The sequence below is a fragment of the Toxotes jaculatrix genome, chromosome 2 (genome assembly GCF_017976425.1).
Source record: "Toxotes jaculatrix isolate fToxJac2 chromosome 2, fToxJac2.pri, whole genome shotgun sequence".
Taxonomy (NCBI): Eukaryota; Metazoa; Chordata; class Actinopteri; family Toxotidae; genus Toxotes; species Toxotes jaculatrix.
This window is the reverse complement of record NC_054395.1, coordinates 29,448,582-29,474,439: the sequence shown is the minus strand read 5'-3', so window position 1 is coordinate 29,474,439 and position 25,858 is coordinate 29,448,582. Positions and strand designations below refer to the sequence as shown.

Here is a 25,858-nt window from a genome sequence, read left to right as displayed (position 1 = left end):
TCTGGGGAAAATGTTGAACTCTGCTCCTCAGGATCGCGAGCGGCGGCAGCAGCGGTGGAACAAACAGTCAAAGTTCAGTAACGAGTCAGAGGGGTGGAAAGTAACTGAGTATATTTACTCAAGTACCAAGATCAGAGTAAAGCTTCAGGGCTTTTCGCGTCCGTCATGAAGTCACTTGGGTCCATGTGAGCGTCCACACAGGTTCTGCTTGTTGTCTTCGTTCCTCCTGTTCACGTGTACGGTGCAGGTGGTTTTGTAGTAACGTCGCTTGTATCTCCAGCTGTCAGATCCGTGTGGAGTAAAAAGCACAGGCTCCTCTGAGGCACAGACATAAACAGTTTACAGTACGTGTGCTGTTTAACTTCACGCTTTGAATGCAGGAGCTGTGCTCGAGTAAATGGTTTCAGCAGATGTGTCCTCATATGTCACTGCTAAGATCCCTGATGGCCAAACAACAAACATCACGAAGACACAAGTAAACATCCCGTGTCACACACACACACACACACACACACACACACACACACACACACACACACACACACACACACACACACACACACACACTGGTGTGAGACTGTATTTGATGTCATCTGATTAAATCACAGCAGAGCTCTTCAGGCTGTTACTTGTTGTGCTGCACCACTTCCTATGTACCGGGGCAAAGTTTAGAGATGTGATCGGTGATTGGTGGAGGATCTCAGTTTGAGCTTCACCGGGACCGGTAACGTGACTGACAGGTCGCCCAACCAATCAGAGACCCTCCACCCCCCGCGACGAGCCACACAGGTGTGCTGACTGACAGACCATTCAGTCTCCTCCCACACCGACATCGCGTGAGACAGTTCAAAATCTGTACGCTCCTCTTCATTTCGTCCTGTCAGACACACACACACACGGACACACACAGAGACAGGTACACACACACACTCACCTGGCTGCTGAAGCCATGTCAGAAACACGGAGAACACTCACTCAGAATCCTCTGGAGAAAACGTGGGTGCCATGGATGAAGAGCAGGCTGAGCCAGCGCAGAGGCTGTGAGTAACACACACACACACACACACACACACACACACACACACACACACACACACACACACACACACATGGGCTGTGTTTCCTTTCACTTCAGTGTGACGGGTTCATACTTGTGTGTTAGAGGAGGTGAAAAGCGGAGGCTTGTGTCTTTGGGCTCAGAGGATTACTCACGGGTCGGTACTCGGTGTTCGTGCAGCACGGCGTCCCTCTCCGCGAGCGACCGGGGGGCCGTTCACCCCACAGCCTCACCGTGACGCCGCATGTCCACCCTCCTCTCATGAACTCCGAGTGAAAATTTCAAGACTTTCAGACATTTAAATGTCAGTCGCTGCATCTGCGGCTGCAGCTCATGCTGACTGTCATCATGGATGAACAGTGGCGTGAAAACAATGTGAGGTGACTCTGACGAGCGTGAGTCCAGAAGCATCATCAGGGAACTGTGATCGTTCTGTGCCTGATTCTGTTTGACGTTATTCTTTACTATCAGTGCATCAATGCTTCAGCAGCATTTTACTGTTAATCCAGTGGTTCCCAACCTAGGGATCAGGGCCCTCCAAAGAGTCACCTGATACATCTGAGGGGTCGTTGTTTAAAGTGTTTTCTAATCTTCTTGTTTTTGTGAAATATTGAATAATTTGAAACCATGTGAGAAGTTTAGAGCAGCGGCTCTTTGGTGGAGCCGCTGCCAACTCATCAGTTCACATGGGGCCCCAACCAGGCACTGATATAAGGGGTCACAATACAGAAACAGTTTGGGAACCGCTGGTTTAATCTTTAACAGTGTTTTATGTAACATGTTTCTAAAGTGAAATCTGAACCAGAGAATGTTTTTTCAGTCATTTTTAAATGACTGAAATGGTTAACAGGAGATTTAACACTGTGTGTTTGTGTGTTTCAGCGTCGGTGCCCCAGTTCACCAACTCCCCGACCATGATAGTGATGGTGGGACTCCCGGCACGAGGGAAGACCTACATCTCCAAAAAGCTCACCAGATACCTGAACTGGATCGGGGTTACAACCAGAGGTATCGCCTGACGGTGCGGGATGCCACTGGCACTCAGCATCACTGCCCTGAACCCTGTGATCATACTTCAGCTGGAAAAAATGTTTTACTGCACAGTGATAATTAACCTTTAGCACAGGTCACAGGTCACAGGTCACTCAGGACAGTCAAAGAGAGTTTAGGTGGCAGCTTCAGTGGAGAGCAGGCAGGAGACAGTGATGCTGTGACAGGCTGTGAGGTCTGAAGAGTCGGCAGAACCTTCTCTAACACTCCAGCCTGGGTTATATTTGCCGTACATTACTAATGTTTACCGGAACACGTGTTTGTTGTCATGTCACATGGCGATTTGAAGTGGAGTGGAAACCGTAACCAGCCGGCAGGAACCAGCTTTGAGCCATACCGGTTTTAAAATGGGACTCTTCCTCTATCAGGGCGTAAACTTTGATTCCTGACTGACAGTGATCTGGATAATTACTGATGACAGGAAGCAAGTTCCAGCACGAACAATGCAGAACAAGCTGCTGGTCCACAATGCAGTGCAGGAGGCAGCTCATTGGTGGATTTTAGAGAGGCTGTGCAGCAGGTGGAGGTTTTTCCTCGATGACTGTGAGTTGACAGTTTGAGGTCCATGACAGTGTTTGTTTTACAGTCAGAGCTGCTGGCGGTTTGCTGTATGATGCATAACCCAGGCGTCAGAGCTCAGCTGCAGCCTGGTGGTGCAGCCCGGTGGTACAGCCCGTCGTTTGGTTTCTGGCTCGGCTGAATGCGACCGAAGCTGCTCTGCTGTAGTTTCAGTTCAGATCTGACTCAAACACACAGTTTACGACTGTGACACGTGTGATTCATTTACACCCACGAGCCGCGGCTGTGCTAATCAGTGAATGTTAGCATGCTAACATGCTAAACTAAGATGGTAAATATGGCAGACATTACCTGCTGAACATTAGCATATAGCTCTAAACACTTCCTCAGTGAACTGTGAGGATGTGTGGAGAGATAAATGGCTGTCCACTCTCAGCCTTGTTAGCTCATATGTGGTGTTTAATAAAGTCGAAAAGCTTTGAGCGTTAGCTACAGTTAGATATGAAAGATTTCTGATTTCTGAGTCAAGTTTCCAGTGGTTTAACGATCAACCTCTGGCTCCAGCAACATCATTTGTTTCTCTTCAACAGTGTTCAATGTTGGACAGTACAGGAGAGACGCCACACGCTCCTACAACAACTTCGAGTTCTTCAGACCCGACAACACGGAGGCCATGAAGATACGCAAGTATGAACCTTCAGCTTCACATCTGATCTCTGTGGAACATAAACCATACAGTGTGCATGAAACTGGGATGCATTTGTGTGTGTGTGTAGTGTGAGTGTGAGTGATATTAAGGTTTTTTCTGTTTCTGTGCACAGGGCCTGTGCCGTCGCTGCCCTGAAAGATGTGTGTGATTACTTCACCATAGAGCAGGGTCAGATCGTGGTGAGTGACGTCTAACATTAGAACTGAAATCCTTACAGTGAATATAATCAGTATTTTTATACTAACAATTTATCAAATGACAGCGTGAGAATATAATGTTCAAATGTATGTTTGAGGTTCGAAGTCCAAAAATCACCGGTACATTTATTATTCAATCCAAAGAGCGCAGGTCTCTAATCTCAGTGATCTCTGTAAGGTTTTCGATGCCACCAACACCACCCCGGAGCGGAGAGAGCTCATCCTCAGCTTTGCCAAAGAAAACGGCTACAAGGTTCGTTCTTTTCCTGCTCTGTTAAAAGTGGAGACCTTCATTTGAAATACATCCAGGTTCTGCTAGAAACTCTCTCTCTCCTTTCCCACCTGTTCAGGTTTTCTTTGTGGAGTCCATATGTGATGATCCAGACATCATCGCAGAGAATATTAAAGTAAGTGTGTGTGTGTGTGTGTGTGTGTGTGTGTGTGTGTGTGTGTGTGTGTGTGTGTGTGTGTGCGTGCGTGCATGTGTGCAGGAAGTTGTGGTTCCAAGATCACTGTGAGAGCTGTGTTTGGAGCCAAGACCCAGTGTGTTTGTCATTTGTTACTGGTGGAACAGACTGGACTAAGCGGGCCGTGGTCCGAGCGCCCGTCACATGCTGCCAGGTCACGTGTGACTTGGCCAGATCTGGTTTAGCATTTGTTCCAAAACATGATAGTTGTGCACATATGGAGAACAATTTCCCTGCTGATCTCAGTCTTTTACTTTCTCTTCCCTTTTTTTTTCTTGTTTTCAATGTATTTCTGCTGAATGCAGTTCAGTTCATGTAAAATGTGTGTGTGTGTGTGTGTGTGGCTGCTGTATGTGTAGTTCACATAATCATTTAATAATCTTAAAAATGTGTTTTCTTCCAAAAAAAAGTGTCTTCAGCTCCTCTTATTTCCCTCCGCTCACCTCAGGCCTTCGAGCCTCACTGATCCATATGAATTTGAAAAAACATTTTCATGTGAAAACATGTGGTTCAGAGAGGCGTGAAGGCAGCCGAGCAAAGCTTTACTTCATGGCTGCAGTGTAAATACAGGTTATGACGACAACAGTGCAATCGGCTGTTTAAAGTGAGTGATCTCAGAGAAACGTACACCTGAACAGTTAAAAAGAGCAATTTAAAATAAATTTTAGCAGTTTGGAGGGTTTATGTGTAGATGCAAAAAATGTTGCATGGAGCCCATTGTGTGATGTTGGACACCAGATGAGGACATGTCTCGCAGCTTTACGTCTCTCTCTCTTTCTTTCTGAAAACAGCAAGTGAAGCTGAGCAGTCCGGACTACGCAGACTGTGACAAAGAGGAGGCTGTGGCTGACTTCCTCAAGAGGATCGATTGTTACAAGTTGACCTACGTCCCACTTGATGACAACAAGGACAGGTGATGGCTCTCGTGAGCGCAGTACACCTGTTTACACCCACACTGGGTTCCCACCACACAGTTAACATCCAGTGCCTTTGGAAGATGTAGTGTGTCCTTGGTGTAGTGAGGCGGATATTTCCAAATTAACTTTTAATTTTCATTAGTTAGAATCAGAAGCTTTTATTGTCAATATATAATGGTATACAACAAAATTCTTAAAGTACCGAGAGACGGACTGAGACATATTGGTTCTGGTCTTTTCATGGGATCTGTTGACAAAAAGGAAACGGAGAACATTAACAGCCTCGTCCTTCATTCGATCTCAGAGACCCTGAATGAAGACGACCGGATTGGACCACGTTCTGCTGGTGTGTTTGCATCGAATGAAGATTTTCTGTCTTCTTGTCTTTCTGCAGGAACTTGTCTTACATCAAGATCTTCAACGTGGGCAGCAGATACCTGGTGAACCGGGTCCAGGACCACATTCAGAGCAGGATCGTCTACTACCTCATGAACATCCACGTCACCCCGAGATCCATCTACCTGTGTCGCCACGGAGAGAGCGAACTCAACCTTGTGGGTCGTATCGGGGGAGATTCTGGGCTGTCACCTCGCGGCGCAAAGGTTGGGTGTCTTTGGTCTGTGTGTGTGTTCTCATGTGTGTGTGGACTGAATATATTATTATAGATTGTGTCTCTATACTTCTGTCCTCTCTGTGTGTCTCTCAGTTTGCCGGTGCTCTGGGTACGTATATGCGCGGGCAGTGTATCAGTGACCTGAAGGTGTGGACGAGCCACATGAAGAGGACCATCCAGACGGCAGAGGGTCTGGGAGTCCAGTACGAGCAGTGGAAGGCCCTCAATGAGATAGATGCTGTGAGTGTGTGTGAACGTGTGTGTGTGTGTGTGTGTGTATGGTCACTCAAAGCGTTTTCATACTGTATGATGGACACACAAAAACCGTGGGCGGGGGCTGGAGACACCTTTATATTCTGTGTTTCTGTGTCAGGGGGTTTGTGAGGAGATGACGTATGAGGAGATTCAGGAGAATTACCCAGAGGAGTTTGCACTGAGGGACCAAGACAAGTATCGCTACCGCTACCCTAAAGGAGAGGTGAGTGCTGGCTAAGAGCAGGAGCGCTGCTGATGGTCGGCATACAGAACCAGACGCAGAACCAGACGCAGAACCAGACGCAGTCGCACTGTAACAGAACAGAGAACCTTAACTAATAAGACAGCAGTGAAACTGTGGGCGGCTGTGAACACTGAGGGGGAAGTTTGGCTTGTTGTAGTTCGTGCCACCAGAAACCACCACGGTCTGATGATATGACCGAGCTGCTGATGTGAATGGATGATCGCACGCAACATAATTATCGAGCTTAATGGGTACGAATGTAAGTCATTCAGCTCTCAGCTAGTGTAATGAAGCAAACGACTGAGACAGCTGCTTCTACTGTCTTATGTGGTTTAATAAACCCAGTTACTAAGATGTCAGAGCATCAGCGCTAATATTTAAATAATTTTTTATTTTTTTTTACTTTTATTTATCAAGTAACATTTAATCTGTTAAGTGTCAGAAAAAAAAAGTCAATCAAAATTTTCCAGAGCCAGTGGTGATGTCTTCGAATTGCTGTTTTGTTCAACCAAGATCCTAAAACTCAAAAATATTCACTTTGAAATGACGTGAAACAGAGAAAATCGGTAAATCCTGTGTCCCTGTGGTGATTCCAGTCGTACGAAGACCTCGTCCAGCGTCTGGAGCCGGTCATCATGGAGCTGGAGAGGCAGGAGAACGTGTTGGTCATCTGTCACCAGGCTGTGATGAGATGTCTGCTGGCCTACTTCCTGGACAAGAGCTCCGGTGAGAAAAAAATAAGAGTTCTTTACAGTAGCACCACCCACTTCTGTGTGTTTTACACCTGCTCTTTAATGCTTCCTGCTAAAACAGAAGCCTGAGGGCTGCAGAAGTTAGGTTCACTACATCTTCAGTGTCTTAAGCATCTCCCGCACAAATGAAAATTCATATTTCATTTCTTATCTGCCTAAATTTTCCAATTACAGAAGAAAATTGGCTAGTTTTTCTTCTCTACTTATAATTTCTGTAACAGCAAAAATTGTGCTAATTAATCTTTAAAGATGAATTTAAGAGTCCGATGTAAATGATTAAAGTGAGTGATTTTTCTCTGTTTGTGTCTCAGCTGAGCTTCCGTACCTGAAGTGTCCTCTGCACACGGTTCTGAAACTCACTCCAGTCGCCTACGGTCAGTCTCTGTCCTTTGGTTTATGATGTGCAGCCTCAGAGCCGAGCTCCTCACGACTTCTCTTTGTTGCTCTTTGTCTTTTTCTCTCAGGTTGTAAAGTGGAGTCTGTCTTCCTCAACATTGAAGCTGTGAACACACACAGAGACAAGCCCGTGGTAAATAATTTATTTTTCTGACAGTTCTCTGAGATACAGCTGTTAGCCAACATGTGGCCTGGAAACAAAACATGGAAGGATTGAAAAGTGTCTCAGCTGAAGTGGAAGAGAAGCTGAAACAGATAAAAGTCATGAATAACTGGTTGAAACTTTAAGGAGTAAATGAAACTGAAAGCATGAAGTGTTTGTGTGGGAGGCAAACACACAGGACATGCTGTAACAGTACACTGTGGACGTCCACTGAAAAAAAAGACAACTCTATAACACATTCAAAAATACACGCTGGCATCAGATACCGTGTGATTTGTCTCTTTCTTAGAACGTGGACGTGGACAGAGACCCAGCCCAGGCGTTGGAGACGGTCCCAGACCACATCTAGAGGAGGGAACTAAACGCAGAGCTGGTTTCGTTTCCACCCGCCCTGATGGAAAGTGGCCTTTATTTTTTAATTTAAATAATCACAGTGATCGTCGTTGTGGTCTTCGTCGTGAAGTGGAAACTCCTCAATCATGAAATGCACTTTATGATGCATGGCTCAGGCCAAATGTCAGTGATATGAACAGGAGCTCTCTGGCTAGCACCCAGTTAGCAAGTTGGCTTAGCTTAGCATTAAGCTTTGAAATGGGAAACACCTGGCCTGGCTCTGCTCAAAGGTAATGAACTTTACCCAGCAGCACCTGTAAAGCTCAGTGATTAACACGCTGTGTCTCGTTTGTTTAACATGTCTGAAAAACAAACATAACTGTCCAATAGGGACACGTATTTTAGAAAAAGTCTGTTCCTTAAACTTGAACTGGTCTGTAGGTTCGCGTCATGGTCATGTGACTGCCTCTGCACTGAAGCATGAGAATCCAAACAACGCCGGCGCTTGGCTTTTGGGTGGGTGTGGCTTCGGTGGTGGGCACGGTGCTGACTTTGGTCGAATGGGGCTGTACAAACTACAACTCCCACAGTCCTTTGAGAGCAGAAGCAGAGGGGGGCATTTGGCACTTTAACTGCCCGATACCATGATGTGCCTCACATAAGTAAAATGCAACTCTATGCACCCTGCACACACACACAGACAGACACACACTCGAGGTGCAGTGTGTGTCCTGTTGTGTGTTTTTAATGGATATTGGTTATTTTAATAAGAAACATGAGGGGATCTGGTGCCACACTAATAACTGTGGTGCAGCGTGTCAGTGTTTTGTAAATCTGAAAATATTTCAGAGATGGCTGATTGTGAAACTCTGGGGAACCACACTGTGTTCATGGCCTGAGGTCTGGCTCTCTTTGGGTTAACTGGCTCCACTGAGCCTGACGTCAGTGATCCTGGATAACTGGTGTCATGAAGCTGCTTATGATCTGGGAAGATTTAAGAATAATAATAATAAATTACTATACATCTGTAATCTTCACCCACTGGACTTTGGACTGAGTTTTCATAGAGTTTCTTCTGGTATTATCATGCAGAGCAAATTATTCTAAATTCACTACTTTTGTCCATTTGAGGATCCCGTAGGAATGACGACTGTGTTTTTCCAGGCATCTGACTGCTAAGGAGTCGGGTCAGCAGTGCAGCACAGGTTAACATGCTGATCTATCCCGTCTAAAAGTGAGTCAGCTTCATGATACTAGTTAAAACCTGAGTTAAGCCCAAAGATACCTGGGTAACCCACTGACCTCGCTTTGTGAAACAGGCCCCTGCTGTCTGTCTGTGTCACCTGGGGGAAGCAATAGAAAATACAATGTCCTCAGGGGATCTTCATTTGCAAAAGAAGGGATGACAGTACATGACTGTAAATAAATGAGTGTCTCAGTCAGAAAAGTAGAACATATCGAGTTGTCCCTTTAAAACGTTCAGTTGCATGTCCAGTGTCAGAGCAGGAAATCTGTGCTTTTTGTTTGGTCAGACTGTGTCTAAGGTCACCGCTTCATCACGCTGCTGCTGTCTCGTCTGTGTAAACATGCTGTGTGTGTGTGTGTGTGTGTGTGTGTCCTGAGCTCTGTAGTGTGTAGCAGCTGGAGTGTGAAAGTGGTACTTCAGCAGGACTGTCTCCTCGTCCCACAGCAGCCAGAGAAATGAGTTAAAAGACCGTGTCAATCAATACAAATCACTGATGTCGAATCTGTTAAAAAGACAATTTATTTTCTGAATTTGATATATTGAAATAACTGTTACCATAAAGGTCCAGGCAATAAAATGAAAATGGATACCTGATGCACTGTCTGTGTGATACTGACTGTACAAATGTGTGAGCTTTCATACTGTAACAGTACATTTGTCCACACAGTGCCACAAACCTTGGAGAAGTAAACGTGGCACTGATGCAGCTTCTCTGAGCTCTTTCTCTCCGTCAGCATCAACAGCCAGAATAAATAAAAACAAGGCAGAAGACAACGTAAACACAAGGACAGTTATCTCTGGCTGCTGGTGCTGGCCTGGGCGGAGGAGGAGGCGGAGGAGGAGTGGGCTTCTCTGTACTGCTGACTCCAGCTCTGAGGGTCCTGTTCATGAAGCTGGGATCAAACACAGTCTTCATTAGTCACAAATGCTCAGTTTATTACCTGGCAGATAAACTCTATTCATCCACAGAGGAAACAAGAGACTCACTTGACCCATGAACTCGAGGATTTTGGGTTTCGACACTTCCTCGTCGGCACGTAGACCCCAGCGAAATTCATGCTCAGCTGGTTCTGTGTGAGGGATTCGCAGGTACTCCAGGTACCTAAAGGAAAACAAGCACACGGCTGTTACACCTGATGACCTAACAGTATGTGGCTAATGTTTGGAGTGAACGGTGGTCCAGCCACTCTGCCATGGTGGTCTGGTTTCTCCCGTAATCTCCTGCTGCTCTGTGGTGTGGTATAAACCAGAGTCTATGGTCTGACAGACACTGGCTCTGAGCACACCAGTACAGTGACATACAGTGATCCCAGTGAGGCTCGAACCCGTGACCCTCCGATCACACGTGTGCTGGATTAGAGGACTGAGCTATCATCTGGGTATTCACACTGTGAGCCGTGGGGGAGGGTTGTACGTTAGTTTGTCGGTTTACAGTTTTGTAATGACCTGATTCATTAAACATGTACATGAGAAAACCGGTTTCTGTGGTCAGGGTGAGGGATCAGAGAAACCTGATTTCAGGAACCCACAAGAAACAGTCACCACATGCCCACGAGAAACAGGTTCTTCATTCTTTTCCACTGTAGAAACCTGGTGACTCTGAGTACACCTGCAGCCTCTGGACTCTGTGTGAGGACAGATGCACACACCTTTCTCCCACAGTCTTACCTTTGACGCACAAACTCGTCAGTGACAAGCTTCTTCACGTCACCAAACTCTTCATGTTTCTCTCTGGATAAAAAAAACAAATGAACAGAAACAAAAAAAGGTTATGAACATGTTGAGCTAATTAATAAACAGGTGAAAACATAATAATCTTGCCTTACCCGGGGTCAACACGGAGTTTCTTGAGTGTATTCCAGATGAGGTCTATAAAACAAAACACCAGATGGAAAAAAAAAAAAAAAAAAAAAAGGTGAATGGATAAATAAAGGTATGTGACTGATTCCTTCTTAGAAAGAGCGATGGATAGTTAAAGCTCTGTCACTCACTTTCTCTGACAACACCTCCCTTCATGAAAATAACACTCAGGATGACAAACAGCAGACCCATCTTTGGATTGGTTGGGCTACTACACACACACACACACAGAAAACAAAGACTTTCTCAACAAACAAACTGAATACAAACAAATACAGTTTAATGTAGAATGACATGAAGTTATGGATCAGTGTCATAAACAGATGTGTTAGAAGGAAACTCACTTTATCGGTGAGGCTCCCTCAGCTGTCTCCAACTTATTGACGAGTATGTACATGTGATTCTTGGGGTCGATTTCGACCAGTTTAAGGCCAAACACCTGGTGAATGAGAGGAGCAGAGCGACGTTGGGACAGTTTTTTTTTTTTTTTATGTGACGATTAGCTGACTTAGCTTGAGCTCATTTTTTGCCACTGATCCTCTCAGACTGAACAAACCTGATCAAATGTACGTGTGGCCCTCTTCATGATCTCTGGGTAGATGTTTCTGTACTCTTTCACCACATGCTTCACAAGATCTGCAAAGAAAAACCAGAAATGATCAGGAACTTCCTGCTCATCAATCAGAAACCGTGTGCCTCTGACAGCACGACACTGAACACACGGTATGAAAGCTTCTGTGAACCTGTCTGGCTGCTGTTAAGCAGCTTTACCTGCTCGACGTATGGGAATCTTCTTTTGGTCCTTCACCAAAAAGTACTGCACCACCTCAGCCGTCTGCAGGACGGAGAGACGAGACGTGAGACTGAATCATTTAGAAAAGAAAATAACACTCACTGAATTTGTGTGCGTCTGTTACCTTTTGGTCGACCTGTGCAGGTGTGAGCTTCTCCAGCCCTCTCTGGATCTGTGACGTACTTGGCTGAGTGAAGCTTGGGTCATCATCCTCTTCCTGAGACACTAAGGTACCAGGTGGTCTCTGCATGTACAAACTTAGGTTCAGACCATTGTCAAAGTGTCTAACACAACCCCGCTGTCCCAATCATTGACAGGGTGTGACCCTCAGCAGGCTGAAGATCAGACCGCCTGGATTCACTCTCCACTTCACCTGGCTTGGAAAATTGGGTTTAGAACTGTTTGATTTAAACTAAGGCTGAACGATGTTAGGAAAAGATGTAATTGTAATTCTCCTGGAAGAAAATCAATTTCCAAATCAAGCTTCAGTGCAATATTCAATGTTAATTTAGCTAATGCATCTTTGACTGTCTTAACTTAAAGTCGTGCAAAAAAAAAAGTGTTAAAAAAGTGAAATATCGCAGGACAATGTTCTCTCCGGTGTGTCAGCACTTTTTTCTTTCCACTCACACGGACAGCTGTGGGATGGCAGCCCGGCTGGAGCAGGTGCGGGAGGGAATCACAGATCTTGTGTCCAGCGTGTGGAGGAGCTTTTTCAATCCGTGTTCGGTGACCGTGTTAACAGTCAGCATCGTTATCTCCCGGTGTGTTCGGCTGCTCTCATCATCCGGAGTGACGCTGCTAAAACATGCTGGAACTGTCTGTTCGCTTCTTCGGGTCTGAGCATCATTCTCACACTTTTCAGCGGAACTTCTTCATCATGCAAACACCTGTGCTGATTTTTCAGGTGTCGGTATAAACCGGTTGTGTCTCTGCTGGATGTTGCAGCTTCAGCGCGACAGGTTTTGCACAGAACCTGTTTCTGCTGCACGTCTGCGGCCTCAGAGCCGAAACGCTCCCAAATGAGCGACGAGCTGTTTTTACTGGGGATTAAACGCCGTAACTCCGCTCCTTCTCCAGCTGAAGCTATTTGACTAATGAAGCAGCAGGTGGAGCAGGTGATACTGATTGCGTTAGCCTCACCTGTTCACGAGCAGCGCGCCGCTTCTGATCGGTGAGCTCGACAGGTAGGGAGACGGCAGGTATCAGATCCTGGGTCAGTCAGGAGCGCTGCAAAAAGCCGCAGCTTTGGCGATCACGTGATCGAGTTGTCTGAACTCGCAATTTCGATCAGAAAATGATAAATCGTTCAGCCCTGGTTTAAACCTAAATATATATGAATTCATTGTTATTATTATATATGATGTCAGATGTTTGCATGTCCAGCTGCTGTGCTCTGGGTTGTGTTAGCAATATTCTGGTAGTGAACCAACTGAACACTGTGCCAAAACTGATTTAGGAGCAAAATTCCAACTCATTTTCAACACTGAGAATTATTATGAGAACACAGGCCCTTATTTTAACGGTTTAAAGAGTAGAAAGCTCATTTCTGGCTCATAGCTGAAGTAACGGGGCATTAACAGGGGGACCAGAGAAACCTGATTCATTCTGGAGGAAGATGATTTCTCGGGGAAACAGGTTCTTTGTCAACTTTTTACAAAACCAAAACTTGAGACAGATGAAGCTTAACACGATAACAAACAAACAAACGAATAAACGAAAAAAAAGATGACAAACTAGTCCGTAAACATGTCGGAGGTGGACTCATTCGGCTGCATTAGACCGCGCAGCTGTTTGTGGGACTGTGTCCACATCTGTACTTACTCTGCTCTGAGAGGAGCTCTGTGCGCCGGACAGCCGCTTTCTCTGCGTCATGGCGACCTGCCGCCGGACAAACGCGGAACAGCGCGACCGCAGGCAGGCGTGTGAGCCTCGGACGGCTTCGGCTCCAGAGACGCGAACTCAGCGTCTGAAACAGGGTCGAAGGGATCCACACAGAAACACGAGACGCGGAAGTGGCGCGGAAACCGTTAGCGCTGAAGTACGGCCGGCGGAGGAAGCAGACGGCGCCACCGCTTCCGCGTTTAACGGCTTCTCCTCAGAAATCAGAGCGTGTAAGAAACGGCTCGGTGAACGTATCCGCTCACTTCACCCGAAAACAAACTGCCCAGCCGTTTGTTTCTGAACGGCCAGTTTCCCGCTACTGCGCTTTAGGTCGCCCGTTGATGACGCAACTTTCACGCGCCGGCTTGTTTTGCTGAAACCAATCATACTCACGTAGATAACCTTCAACTACACTGATACACATACATAAACTAAACAATAAACATTACAAATAAATAATCGGCTAAAAGTTAAAAGGTACAAAACTTAGACAAAGAGTTAAAATAATTATTAGGGTTTACCTGTACACCTGCATCATCAGCCAATCATGTGGCAGCAGTGCAGTGGATAGAATCAAACACAGGTAAAGGCAGATACAGGTCAGGAGTTAATGTTCAGAATGATGGAAAACTGTGATCTCAGTGACTTTGACTGTGGAGCGATTGTTCCAGCTCTGAGACCACGTCAGGTTCCTGTCAGCCAAGATCAGAGACCTGAGGCTACAGGGGAAGACTGGGAGAACGCAGCCTGCAGATGGAAGGGTCAGAGTCCGGCATCAACAACATGAATCCATGGACCCGGCCTGTCATGTGTCATCAGCCCAGGCTGCTGGTGGTGCTGCTGGTGGTGGTGCTGGTGCTGGTGGTGCTGCTGGTGGTGCTGGTGCTGCTGCTGGTGCTGCTGGTGGTGGTGGTGGTGCTGCTGGTGCTGCTGCTGGTGGTGCTGGTGGTGGTGCTGGTGCTGCTGCTGGTGCTGCTGGTGCTGGTGGTGGTGCTGCTGGTGGTGCTGCTGGTGGTTTCATGGTGTGGGGAATGTTTTCTCAGCTCACTTCGGACCTTTATAACCAAAGTTCACCATCTTCTAACTGCTGCTTCCAGCATTAGTGTGATGTTCCTAATAAAGAGCTCAGTGAGTGTCCGGGCCCTGCCTGGTTACAGGTTATCACGCTGTGTGAGCACAGCAGAGGCAGAGGAAGCTGGGTGAGAGCTGGTTAACGCTGCTCTTTGATTGAAGGTGTCCCTGACAGATGTCGCTGTTTCCGTGTTCGGGGCGGTGGAAATATTCCGGTGTACACTGTGGTACACAGAGGACCACAGGGTCAAACCATGTGTCTGTGTCAGGACTTCATGTTAAACTCCGTGTGAATGTCAGTGCGCAGTGTTTGGGGTAAAGTAGCTCTCAGCTCCGCGCAGCTCTCTGAAGGCGAAGTCCAGATCCGCCCTGTACGAGTCAGCAGACAGGCAGACAGACAGAGACACAGAGACAGTTATAAAGGCAGACAGACAGGCAGGAAGGCAGACAGACAGACAGACAGACAGAGACAGTTATAAAGGCAGACAGACACACAGTGAGACAGGCGGCGGTGCACGCAGAGAGACGGGGCGCTGTGAAGTGGTCCGTGGCCCGGCTGTCTGCTCCGGCCATGCGCGGAGAGGATGGGGGAACAGACGAAAGTTTCTCCGCTCAAGAACTTCGTCGCTGGGGGAGTCGGCGGAGCCTGTCTGCTGCTGGCCGGACACCCGCTGGACACCATCAAGGTGAGTGACTGCAGGACAAAGTGCTGCTTCTACAGCCTGAAAGACGATTGATTACACCTTAGAGGAAATCACTACATGTTCTTATAATGTTCTTTTTTCTTGTAGAGGTTCTTGTAGATTTTATTCTGGGTTTTATTTGTTTCCCTGGAGAAAAGTCAGATGACCTGAAGTCGTTCAGGGGATTATTGATAAATCAGCTTAAAAAGTCAGCAGGGCTGTGTGACAGCTAACAGACAGAGAGGAATCAGAGATGTGTGTGGTAACGATTTTACTACTTTATAAATGTCAGAGAATAGGGAACAAATAACTATTATACTTTTCCAGAGTCCAGGGTGATGTGTTCACACATTTTGTTTTTATCTGACCAAAAGTTCAAAAATTGAAATCTGTTCAGTTTAAAATCACAAATGACCTTTAAGAAGTTGTAACCAGCAGATTTGGGCATTTTTGACTGAGAAAATGTTTCATGTGTGAGTTACAGCTGCACCTAAGGATCATTATCATTACAGATTAGTTTGTAGTTATCTGCAGATTATTTTCTGCATTAATCCACAAATTGTCGTTGTTGCAGAATGCCACAAAATTGTGATAAATACACACAATGACCCTTTGTTAAGCTGTTGGTTGTGTATTTTATTTACGTGTAGTTGAACTAAAGGTTAAAATGTGAGCAAGTTCTTTGCGATTGTGACAGAAACGGTCAGACACACAAAGCAACCACCCTGTTTATCACTGATCCCAGGCAGCAGACACTGATGGGTGTTTCCCTTATCTCATAGCACTTTAACAATCCTCCCTTCTAATATGCATGATCAGAGGTGTGTGTGTGTGTGTGTGTGTTGCTCAGCTTCCTAATTAAACTCTGTTCTACAGGTGAGGCTACAGACGCAGCCCAAAGCCTCCTGCTCTCAGTATGCTCTCTACAGAGGAACGTATGACTGTTTCCGCAAGACCATATCCAAAGAGGTGAGCATACACACACACACACACACACATCACACTTTGTCTCAAAGTTTTCCACCAAAACTTTTTACAGTTTTCTCCACTCAGGTGTTTTTTATATGCAAATTGAAAATGTGCACCAGAGCAGTTGGACAGAAACACAGATATATACAAACAATTGTAGCCCATAAAGAAAACTGGTAAAGATTGTCTTGGCAAATGTTTTACGTTCACATTAAAATCATTTGTGTGTGTGTCCAGGGTATCCTTGGCCTCTATAGAGGTATGGGGGCTCCCCTGGCAGGCGTGGCTCCTATGATGGCCATCAGTTTCTTTGGCTTCGGTCTGGGAAAACAGCTCCAGCAGACGGATCCTGGCAAACCCCTAACGTTCGTAAAACCACACACATGCGCACACACTCAGCTGTTTGTTTCTCTACACTGTGCTTTTAATACCTGGAATAAGCTCTATATATAACCATTTCTCTGTTGCCCTCCCCTCTGCTATCATTCGCTTATTTGAAGCCACACACCCCCTCTACACCCCTTTCCTCATGTTACCCTGTCACCTCCCACCACCTCTGTTGTCAGCTCCTTTCATTTCCCCCCCGTCTGCCTCTTCATCTATATATGTACAGTATGCAGCAGCGCCACACGTGCTGGAGACACTGGTTGCTTCTGTCCCCAGCCTGCACTCATGTATGACTGACCCTGGATTTCACCTCACCTGAAAGTGACTCTGTCCTGTCCTATGCTATTCAGGCACGCTCAGATATTCCTGTCGGGCTGTCTGGCAGGGGTCTTCACCACCGTGATTGTGGCTCCAGGAGAGAGGATCAAATGTTTACTGCAGGTGGGGGAGTTTGTTGTTGTCTTGCATCACGGGGGGGTGAAGAGCGTCAGCTAACTAGCAAACACGTGTACATTTGTGCATGTGCTAAAATGCCATTGCTTGTGCTTCCGCACCACACACTCATGTATTCATCTGCCTTTTTTTTTTATCCTTTTATTTATTAATTTAGCCAAACAACTGTTTGATTCCAGCTCAGATCTTTTTCACAAAGGCTGGAAAAGCAAAACTGTGCCAGCACCATGATAAATGTCACAGATGGACACTGTGTCATTGTTATCACACAAGTTTTGGAACCCAATGAAAACACAGACCAGGACTCAGACAATGGTTAAAAGGCATGTTATTGTAGATTTGACGATGCAGGTGAGATTCAGGAGGCGCAGGTTTAACTAAAAATGTTGAAATGTGTGTTTTCCAGGTGCAGGCCAGCAGTGGAGAGTCGAGGTATGCAGGTCCAATAGACTGTGCAGTCCGGCTCTACAAGGAGCAGGGGATCCGCAGTGTCTACAAAGGGACTGTGCTTACTCTCATCAGAGGTACACTGTGTGAGTGTGAGTGTGTGTGTGTGTGTGTGTGTGTGTAAAAGCCTTGTGTAACCTCCTATGGATGAGGTCAGGAGAAATCTATGTTTATAGGTGCTTGTTGAATCCAAAGGGCAGCATGGATTTACAGCCTCTCCTGTTTGCCCCTCTCTCTCTCTCAGATGTGCCTTCTAATGGTTTGTACTTCCTGACATATGAATACCTCAAAAACTTCCTGACACCTGAGGGTCAAAGGTGAGTTACCACGGTTACACAGAAGCCATCTATAAAGTACAAAGATCTTTTAAATCCTGTAAACCTTGGTTTAATGTGTGTCTTTATGTGTTTAGTGTTTCTCAGCTCAGTACTCCCAACATCCTCCTGGCTGGTGGAGTCGCAGGGATATTAAACTGGATCATTGCTCTTCCTCCAGATGTCCTGAAATCCAACTTCCAGACAGGTTAGAGTCAGCAAACAGCTACACACTGTGCTCTGTAAGCAAAGGAAACGGTATGTTAAAGACAGGACATGAAAAAGAGACTGAATATCAGGGTTGAACGATTTATCGTTTTCTGATCGAAACTGCGAGTTCAGACAACGCGATCACGTGATCGCCAAAGCTGCGGCTTTTTGCAGCGCTCCTGACTGACCCAGGATCTGATACCTGCCGCCTCCCTACCTGCCGAGCTCACCGATCAGAAGCGGCGCGCTGCTCGTGCACAGGTGAGGCTAACGCAATCAGTATCACCTGCTCCACCTGCTGCTTCATTAGTCAAATGGCTTCAGCTGGAGCAGAAGCGGAGTTACGGCGTTTAATCCCCAGTAAAAACAGCTCGTCGCTCATTTGGGAGCATTTCGGCTCTGAGGCCGCAGACGTGCAGCAGAAACAGGTTCTGTGCAAAACCTGTCGCGCTGAAGCTGCAACATCCAGCGGAGACACAACCGGTTTATACCGACACCTGAAAAATCAGCACAGGTGTTTGCATGATGAAGAAGTTCCGCTGAAAAGTGTGAGAATGATGCTCAGGCCCGAAGAAGCGAACAGACAGTTCCAGCATGTTTTAGCAGCGTCACTCCGGATGATGAGAGCAGCCGAACACACCGGGAGATAACGATGCTGACTGTTAACACGGTCACCGAACACGGATTGAAAAAGCTCCTCCACACGCTGGACACAAGATCTGTGATTCCCACTGAATATAACCCTATATAGTGATATATCACAGTGCAAGCACAGAGGTAAAACATCGACAAAACTAATAAAAAAAAAAGATCTTTTCTAGTTTAAAATTCATTGTATGCAGCACCTTACAAAATTACAAATGCATACATCCAAACACTGACAGTAAACCTTTCAACCACATCCATCTACCTCTGCTAGGAAATACAGAGAGCAGTTAGCTGTTGTGCTCCACTGAAAAAAAAAAACGTGTGTGTTTCTGTGTGTGTGTGTGTGTGTGTGTGTGTGTGTGTAGCTGCAGATGGGAAGTACAGAGGCCTGGTCGACGTCCTGAGAACGCTGCTTCGGGAAGAAGGACCTAAAGCTCTCTATAAGGGATTTAACGCTGTCTTTCTACGAGCCTTCCCTGCTAACGCGGTAATACTTACCTCTTACACTGCTCTCATATTATACTCTTATATTTCTACTGATGTACTGTCTGATCACTACAGCCCAACATCATTACCTGCCATTTATTTATTTATTTATTTATTTATTTATTTATTTATTTATTTATTTATTTAACCTCATTCCTTCCTCCCTCCCTCTCAGGCCTGTTTTTTGGGATTTGAAGTGGCACTAAAGGGATTAAACATGCTCGCACCCGGTTGGTGAGATAAGCCTGTTTGTTATGGAGAGTCTGTAACTGGCCACCAGTCTGGACCAGTATCTTACTGGGACATAGCTCCCTTCTGAGTTACATCTGTTTCTTTGTACCTCAAACCGTGTTTCATGTCTCTGGAGTCACATTTCAGGATGGTAAAGTTTTTGTATTCTTAAATGTATTTTTACATTTAATTTTACAAATGAATTATTTTAATTGACATCCTTTGTAACCATGATTTTATACTCACTTTTTGTGAACAAATGTATAATATACATTGAATGTATGATTTTGAAATATAATGTATGCATATTTTTTGGGGGGGGCGGGGGGGGGGGGGGGGGGGCTGGGGCCTTTTCTGGGCCTTTTCTCACTTTTTAAGTGTTTACAAACTGTTTATGATGTTTGTAAAATCTCATAATAAATTAATAATTATAATTAATTAATAAAAACATGTTCTGCCAAAAGTCAGTATGAATTTATCTGTGGGTGAATGGGTTGGTTTGGCACTGAGGAGTTTTCTAAGCTTTGTGAATTAAGTGTTAGTAAAGATTTGGCCTATAAATAGAGTTTGTCCACTGTTTACCCTGTGGATGGATTACCAACCAGGCAAAGTGGGAAGCTGGAGCTCCTGGTTATCTGTTGTTTACTTATTACTTTGTGGTAATTTAAAATTATTTGCACTACTACAACAAAATAAACACAAATGACTGGAGTCTTGAGGCAGCTCATACATTATATCAAAACTTCAGGCCTTGTCTTGTGGAGGAAACATTATACTTATATGTTTTTTAGACTAATTTGTGTTTATTCAGATGATCATACACCGAAACTGGTAAGGGGTGAAAATACTAGTTTGTTTCTGGGACATGGGCCAAAATATTGAGGGGATGTGGGTGTTGGGGGACTCATTAGGGCATCACAGCTCATTTTTGCCCCCTAGTGGGCCAAACCGGCCCTGATTTACCCACTCCAAACAGACCGCGGTTAATGGCGGCGCCATATTCAGAGAGTTCTCAACAAACGCGTCCAGAGTTCGGTTTGGAGTCAGTCACTTTCTGTTTGTGAAATGTTCTGATAAAACACACCGGTAAATTCCCGGTAAACTCTCAGTAAAGAGCAGCTCCGGAGGCGCTTCACCTTTGGCCCACTTCACCGCCTCCATTACCCACAGTTCCACGGCTCTCAGTACGGAGCGGGTCTGAGGACAAACATCGTCCCTTATTATTTTTCCTGAACCTTAACTCCAGTAAGTTAATGAAAAACTAAAAACAGACACAACGCATTCAACTTATCTGGAGAAATATGACGTTTGAAGACACGATTCCTGAAGACGACAATACCCACAATCCAGTGCGAGGCTTCCACTTCCGGTGTCGGTGACCAGCAGACTGTCGGCAGGAGAAAGGTGAAGTTGAGGTAAATGTTTGATTTTGCGATGTTTCCTTCACTTCCTGAGTCATTAACGTGTTTAAATAAACGACATTAGCCTCCACGGACACACACACCGTGTTACATGCGTGTGATCTTGTGTAAAACACCGTTTGTTGGTTAAATTGACTCCAGCACAGAGTCAGAGCGCAGGCGCGTAACCGCGGAGCGGTTCAGTGATTGTGTCGGTGCAGCTACCGTGGAACGGTGAAGCTAAACCGGCTGCTCGCCCGTTCATTTACCGGTTTATGACTTTATGTGTTTTACTCAGCTCTCTCCGAGCTGAGGAAACTTTGGAGCTAACAGGCTAACGGCAGCTAGCTGCTGCACGTAACCCTGAATGCCTGACCTCAGACTCGGCTGACTCCCCGGACTTCCTCTGGCTGTGTGTCGCTCTGTGTGGTGTGGTGTCAGGTTAATGTGTGTGGATGTAGTGTCTGTGGAGAGCTGTGATGCCCCTGGAGGTCAGATGGCCGTTCCCACAGTGCCCTGCGCTGGCATGGAGGATCTCAAGCTCACTGATCATGGGCATGGTGGGCTCCTACTCCTACTTCTGGACCAGTAAGTTGGACAATACATGTACACACACACACACACACACACACACACACACACACACACACACACACACACACACACACACACACACACACACACACACACACTCCAGCACATTACTAATACAGCAGATATTTAGAGGAACGTCCTTCACAGCACAGGTTTGCTCTCAGCTCACTGCTTCCTGCCTTTTCCATCCTCTCTCTCTCTCTCTCTCTCTCTCTCTCTCTCTCTCTCTCTCTCTCTCTCTCTCTCTCTCTCTCTCTCTTCAGAGTACATGAACTGCTTGACGGTCCACAACCACGAGGTTCTGTGGAACCTGATTGACCAGAGACCCTCTGACACGCCCCTCATCACTCTGTCCAATCACCAGTCCTGTATGGACGACCCACATATCTGGGGTAAGGACAGACAGTCTGAAATCACACAGCCTTTCACCTGGGGCAGCATCAGAGATAACCGTGTCTGTTTGACAGGTGTGCTAAAGCTCAGACAGCTGTGGAACTTCAACAAGATGCGGTGGTGAGTTCCGACATGTTTACGCTGTATTTACTGTATTTACTCACACGCAGGAAATGTTTGGATTTGGTTTTATTTTTTCGGATAATGAGTAACTACCTCCCTGTGACTGGACAGGACCCCAACGGCATCTGACATCTGCTTCACAAAAGAGCTGCACTCCCGATTCTTCAGCCGTGGAAAGTGTGTTCCGGTCTGCAGAGGTGAGTGTCACACAGGTGTTCAGGGCTGAACGGTTTATCGCTTTCTGGTCGAAGCTGCGAGTTCAGACAGCGCGATCACGTGATCGCCAAAGCTGCGGCTTTTTGCAGCGCTCCTGACTGACCCAGGATCTGTTACCTGCCGTCTCCCTACCTGCCGAGCTCACCGATCAGAAGCGGCACGCTGCGCGTGCACAGGTGAGGCTAACGCAATCAGTATCACCTGCTCCACCTGCTGCTTCATTAGTCAAATGGCTTCAGCTGGAGCAGAAGCGGAGTTACGGCGTTTAATCCCCAGTAAAAACAGCTCGTCGCTCATTTGGGAGCGTTTCGACTCTGAGGCCGCAGACGTGCAGCAGAAACAGGTTCTGTGCAAAACCTGCCGCGCTGAAGCTGCAACATCCAGCGGAGACACAACCGGTTTATACCGACACCTGAAAAATCAGCACAGGTGTTTGCATGATGAAGAAGTTCCGCTGAAAAGTGTGAGAATGATGCTCAGACCCGAAGAAGCGAGATAACATGGTGACTGTTAACAGTTAAATCTTTTCCTAAAAGCGTTCAGCCCTTAGGTTGTTCACATCCTCGTGTTAATGTTTGAGGAAGGAACCGTTTTCACGTTGTGTTCTCTGTAGGTGATGGTGTTCACCAGAAAGGAATGGATTTTATTCTGGAGAAGCTGAACAGAGGAGAGTGGGTGCACATTTTCCCAGAGGGTATGTCGACCTTCCTGCTCTCAGCATCGCTCTGCTCTCATCTTCTTGTCCTGGTTTTCTGTTGCCTCTGTGGCTTTTTGATTTAGTCTGTATTATAATGTGAATAAGAACTTCCTGTCTTGTTCCTCGTTTAACAGGAAAAGTCAACATGACTGAAGAATTCATACGATTGAAATGGGGTGAGCACAGTGCATGTTTTCTGGTATTTGTGACATACAGGATAATTCTGCACATGTTCAGCAGAGCACAGAGTAAGAAGACAGTAGATGAGAGTTGAAAGATGAATGCAGAGGATTCCTTACAGGCCTTTACCGTCCTGTATTTTGACCCTTTGTGCTTTTAAGCTGTGTTGTGATTCTGTTTCAGATGCTCAGTGAGATAAAATGCCTGGTTTGTGTTTTAGGTGTGGGTCGGCTGATAGCAGAGTGCTCCCTTAATCCCATTATCCTGCCGCTCTGGCATGTGGGTGAGTAACCCACCACCACACGTCACAGCACACTGTCCCGTCCCGCGTGTTCTGCTGCTTCACCAGTTTGTTGTTTAGGACTGAGTCTGATACACCGGGGATGGTGGAAACTCCAGGAAGGATCAAAAATAAAATGTGTAGAAAATGAACATATTGCTTGTGTCTGTACTTTGAGCAGGTTTGATTTATTTTACTTCTGGTTTATTTTCATTGCTTCACACAGTGTTTTTGGGGCATCGTTCTGTGTTTGAGAGATTACTGTAGACTCAACAGGAAATGAAACTGAGACACAGCTGATTGTCCAAGGCCAGCAGGACACCCTGATATTAAAAATACTTAATAAATCTTTGAGCATTGTTAAAGCAAATTTCCACTTTAAAACCAACAGCTGACGTGTTCTTTCAGGACTCTGAACACACAGACTGTAGCAGGGATGCAGATGCTGAGGGAACATTGATTAACTCATATGAAAACCAGGTCGCTGTCCTTGTGTTTTCCTTTTGTCTCAGGTCTGAGTGATGTTCTGCCAAATGTGACTCCCTACATTCCTCGGACTGGAAAGGTAGGACACTTACATCTGACCCCAGCCATTCATCATACCTGTTATGACCTGTGAGTGACTGTGGTTGTAACTGGTGGTCTGCTTCCAGAAAATCACAGTCCTGGTCGGGAAACCGTTCAGCGTGAAAGAGCTTGTTGAATCCCTCAGAGCTGAAAACAAGAGCCAGGTGAGGACAGAGTGGACACGTTTATGATGAACAGTGGCCTGATGTTTTAAACTGTCGAAGATGATGTCTTAAGGTTGTCTCTGGCAGTTCAAAACTCAAAGATCCATAACATTTTTGATATAACACCTTGTTTCTCTAAACTTTTCTTTCAGTTGGAAATGAGGAAGACTTTGACTGATTTCATCCAGGTTGAGTTTCGGAGCCTGAAAGCCCAGGCCGAGGCCCTTCACAGGCAGATAAACACCAGCTCCTGAGTCCCATCCGTCCTGCTCGTGTCTGCTACTCTCCTCACAGCCAACCACACTGATGATCCTCCACCCTAAAGCTGAGGGTAATACTTCACATGCCTGACTGTTTTTTACCATGTTGTGTGGTATCCACTCCCGTCCCTCACTCTACTGGAACACCCACCTCCACCCTTGAATCCACCACATCACCAGAGACGAAGAAAGAGCGTTTTGGTTTCTAAGCTGTGCTGTGATCAAAAACAAGCATTCCCCCTAATTCAGCCTTTGTTTAAAAGCATCATGTTTTTATTTAATTTAGCAAATTCAGTTGCTAGCGTGGGCTCCAGGGGACTGCCTCCCAAGACAGGGTTGATTAAATACATACACACTGAATGAATAAATAAGTTATTGAAGATAATCCAGATCTTTGCAGAATTGTTCAGTACATTCTTCTGTCACCCTGTTTTTAGGAGTGTTTGACACAAAGCTGCTGTTTGCTGAAATACTAAATGTTAGTATGCAGTGTGCTCCTCTGTGCATAAACAGAGTGATGGGGATTTAGAAAATGTAGAATTTGCTGCAGAAGTTAATCATGAAGTCAGGACACGGTTAAATGTTATACCGCTGTTATCAGACTGACACAGGCAGAGTAAATGATTGTTAGTATATGACAGTGCTAATTGTACCATTGTATGTTTTGCTTTTATTTCGTCCTTGCTGCTTGAAATGGGTCGACTGCTCAGTCACACGGTCCCTAACGTCACCATGTGCCCTGCTCTCTGTTAATCTCTCTAGTTCCTCAATTGTATGCTCAAATCAAGTTTGCATCTTTTCTTAGTATTGTAGATACTTTCGTTTTTCAGAACTATTAACATGCAAGTTTTTCTGTTGATCCTTTCAACCTCTGAATGCTGTCTGAGATGTACATAACTTATTTTATCACAGAGATCAGTGGCTTTATAAGGGAGGAAAGGCCAGGGCTAAATGATCTGTGGTTTTTTATACACGTATTGCCTTACTGTGGTTGCCACTCTTTCCTACTGTATATGAATGCCAATAAAGTATTTGACTTTTCCTAATTTTAATCATGTACCTGGTGTTTGACTGGTGAAAGTGCTGCCGCCCTGTTGGCCCATGATTTCTGGTTCCTATGAGACTGAACCTGCATTCCCCAACAACAGAGGTCTCAAACCTGTTCTACAAAGAGCTGTGTGGCTGCAGGTGTTTGTTCCAACCAAGCAGCAGCAGCAGCAGCAGCACACCAGACTTCACTCCTTTAATCAATGATCTCAGTCTTCAGACAGTTGATGGGTCAAACTCTCTTCTCTTGATTGGCTGGAACAAACACCTGCAGCCACACGGCCCTCTGTGGAGCAGGTCTGCCCAACATGATCCTTCATCTGCTGAGGTGTTTAGAAACCAGCATGGAGTAAAAACAGGCAAAATAACCACAGAGACACAAAAATAGCATGACCCAACACAAATTCACTACAGAAACACAAAAACAGGAGGGAAAAAAGACACAAAAGGAGAAAAACAGACAAAAATAACCACAAAGCGACACACACAAAAAAAATAAGCATAACCTCACACAGACTCACTGCAGGAGGCGGAGGACTGGGGGACCCGCAGCCCGTGGAGACACCCCCCTCCGCCCCAGGCT

General features: G+C 45.8%; 4 protein-coding genes and 1 non-coding gene across 7 annotated transcripts in view; 3 read left to right on the top strand and 2 right to left on the bottom strand.

Moving 5' to 3' along the window:
• Positions 1–9,512, top strand: part of si:dkey-96f10.1 (6-phosphofructo-2-kinase/fructose-2,6-bisphosphatase) — a 10,725-nt gene extending 1,213 nt beyond the window's left edge. For 2 of the 3 annotated variants that reach the window (XM_041046967.1, XM_041046976.1), the window contains exons 2-14: positions 1,940–2,065; positions 3,217–3,313; positions 3,448–3,514; positions 3,711–3,785; positions 3,883–3,939; positions 4,791–4,912; positions 5,311–5,518; positions 5,623–5,769; positions 5,903–6,007; positions 6,625–6,754; positions 7,092–7,154; positions 7,245–7,309; positions 7,629–9,512. In XM_041046967.1, coding sequence (XP_040902901.1) covers positions 1,940–2,065; positions 3,217–3,313; positions 3,448–3,514; positions 3,711–3,785; positions 3,883–3,939; positions 4,791–4,912; positions 5,311–5,518; positions 5,623–5,769; positions 5,903–6,007; positions 6,625–6,754; positions 7,092–7,154; positions 7,245–7,309; positions 7,629–7,688 — 1,322 coding nt within the window. In that variant the 3' untranslated portion in view covers positions 7,689–9,512. Of the gene's footprint in view, positions 1–674; positions 1,041–1,939; positions 2,066–3,216; positions 3,314–3,447; positions 3,515–3,710; positions 3,786–3,882; positions 3,940–4,790; positions 4,913–5,310; positions 5,519–5,622; positions 5,770–5,902; positions 6,008–6,624; positions 6,755–7,091; positions 7,155–7,244; positions 7,310–7,628 lie in introns of those variants that run through there. The other variant, XM_041046959.1, reaches the window with a different exon arrangement.
• ndnl2 (necdin-like 2) lies at positions 9,422–13,769 on the bottom strand. The gene is made up of 10 exons (XM_041046997.1): positions 13,396–13,769; positions 11,696–11,815; positions 11,550–11,613; positions 11,335–11,414; positions 11,123–11,217; positions 10,910–10,989; positions 10,745–10,787; positions 10,587–10,649; positions 9,906–10,020; positions 9,422–9,811 (listed from the first exon to the last, which is right to left on the bottom strand). The coding sequence occupies exons 1-10, from the start codon at positions 13,444–13,446 to the stop codon at positions 9,710–9,712; spliced, it is 813 nt and encodes a 270-aa protein (XP_040902931.1). The 5' UTR covers positions 13,447–13,769; the 3' UTR covers positions 9,422–9,709.
• On the bottom strand, positions 10,077–10,207 carry LOC121177357. The gene has a single exon (XR_005893228.1). It is a non-coding gene; the product is annotated as a small nucleolar RNA SNORA11 (small nucleolar RNA).
• Positions 13,770–14,973: 1,204 nt separating the features above from the next.
• Positions 14,974–19,670, top strand: si:dkey-150i13.2 (mitochondrial carnitine/acylcarnitine carrier protein). The gene is made up of 9 exons (XM_041046988.1): positions 14,974–15,212; positions 16,086–16,178; positions 16,416–16,543; positions 16,916–17,006; positions 17,425–17,542; positions 17,710–17,782; positions 17,878–17,987; positions 19,003–19,124; positions 19,299–19,670. Exons 1-9 carry the CDS (start codon positions 15,111–15,113, stop codon positions 19,359–19,361), a joined length of 900 nt encoding a protein of 299 aa, XP_040902922.1. The 5' UTR covers positions 14,974–15,110; the 3' UTR covers positions 19,362–19,670.
• Positions 19,671–20,634: 964 nt separating this feature from the next.
• Positions 20,635–25,274, top strand: tafazzin (tafazzin, phospholipid-lysophospholipid transacylase). The gene is made up of 11 exons (XM_041047009.1): positions 20,635–20,769; positions 21,196–21,342; positions 21,612–21,740; positions 21,816–21,861; positions 21,976–22,061; positions 22,694–22,774; positions 22,912–22,953; positions 23,178–23,240; positions 23,750–23,802; positions 23,891–23,968; positions 24,121–25,274. Exons 2-11 carry the CDS (start codon positions 21,234–21,236, stop codon positions 24,220–24,222), a joined length of 789 nt encoding a protein of 262 aa, XP_040902943.1. The 5' UTR covers positions 20,635–20,769; positions 21,196–21,233; the 3' UTR covers positions 24,223–25,274.
• The last annotated feature ends 584 nt before the right edge of the window (positions 25,275–25,858 follow it).

Bases quoted from the DNA above. Each gene is read 5' to 3' on its own strand.
- ndnl2 (XM_041046997.1), bottom strand. From the start codon at position 13,446: ATGACGCAGAGAAAGCGGCTGTCCGGCGCACAGAGCTCCTCTCAGAGC. The intron at 11,415-11,549 runs GTAAAGCTGCTT...TTTTCTTTGCAG, and splicing joins GATTCCCATACGTCGAGCAG to ATCTTGTGAAGCATGTGGTG. The intron at 9,812-9,905 runs GTGAGTCTCTTG...GTTTGATCCCAG, and splicing joins TCCTCGAGTTCATGGGTCAA to CTTCATGAACAGGACCCTCA.
- si:dkey-150i13.2 (XM_041046988.1), top strand. From the start codon at position 15,111: ATGGGGGAACAGACGAAAGTTTCTCCGCTCAAGAACTTCGTCGCTGGG. The intron at 17,007-17,424 runs GTGGGGGAGTTT...TGTGTTTTCCAG, and splicing joins GGATCAAATGTTTACTGCAG to GTGCAGGCCAGCAGTGGAGA. The intron at 19,125-19,298 runs GTAATACTTACC...CCTCCCTCTCAG, and splicing joins GAGCCTTCCCTGCTAACGCG to GCCTGTTTTTTGGGATTTGA.
- tafazzin (XM_041047009.1), top strand. From the start codon at position 21,234: ATGCCCCTGGAGGTCAGATGGCCGTTCCCACAGTGCCCTGCGCTGGCA. The intron at 21,343-21,611 runs GTAAGTTGGACA...CTCTCTCTTCAG, and splicing joins CTACTCCTACTTCTGGACCA to AGTACATGAACTGCTTGACG. The intron at 22,954-23,177 runs GTGAGCACAGTG...TTTGTGTTTTAG, and splicing joins ATTCATACGATTGAAATGGG to GTGTGGGTCGGCTGATAGCA.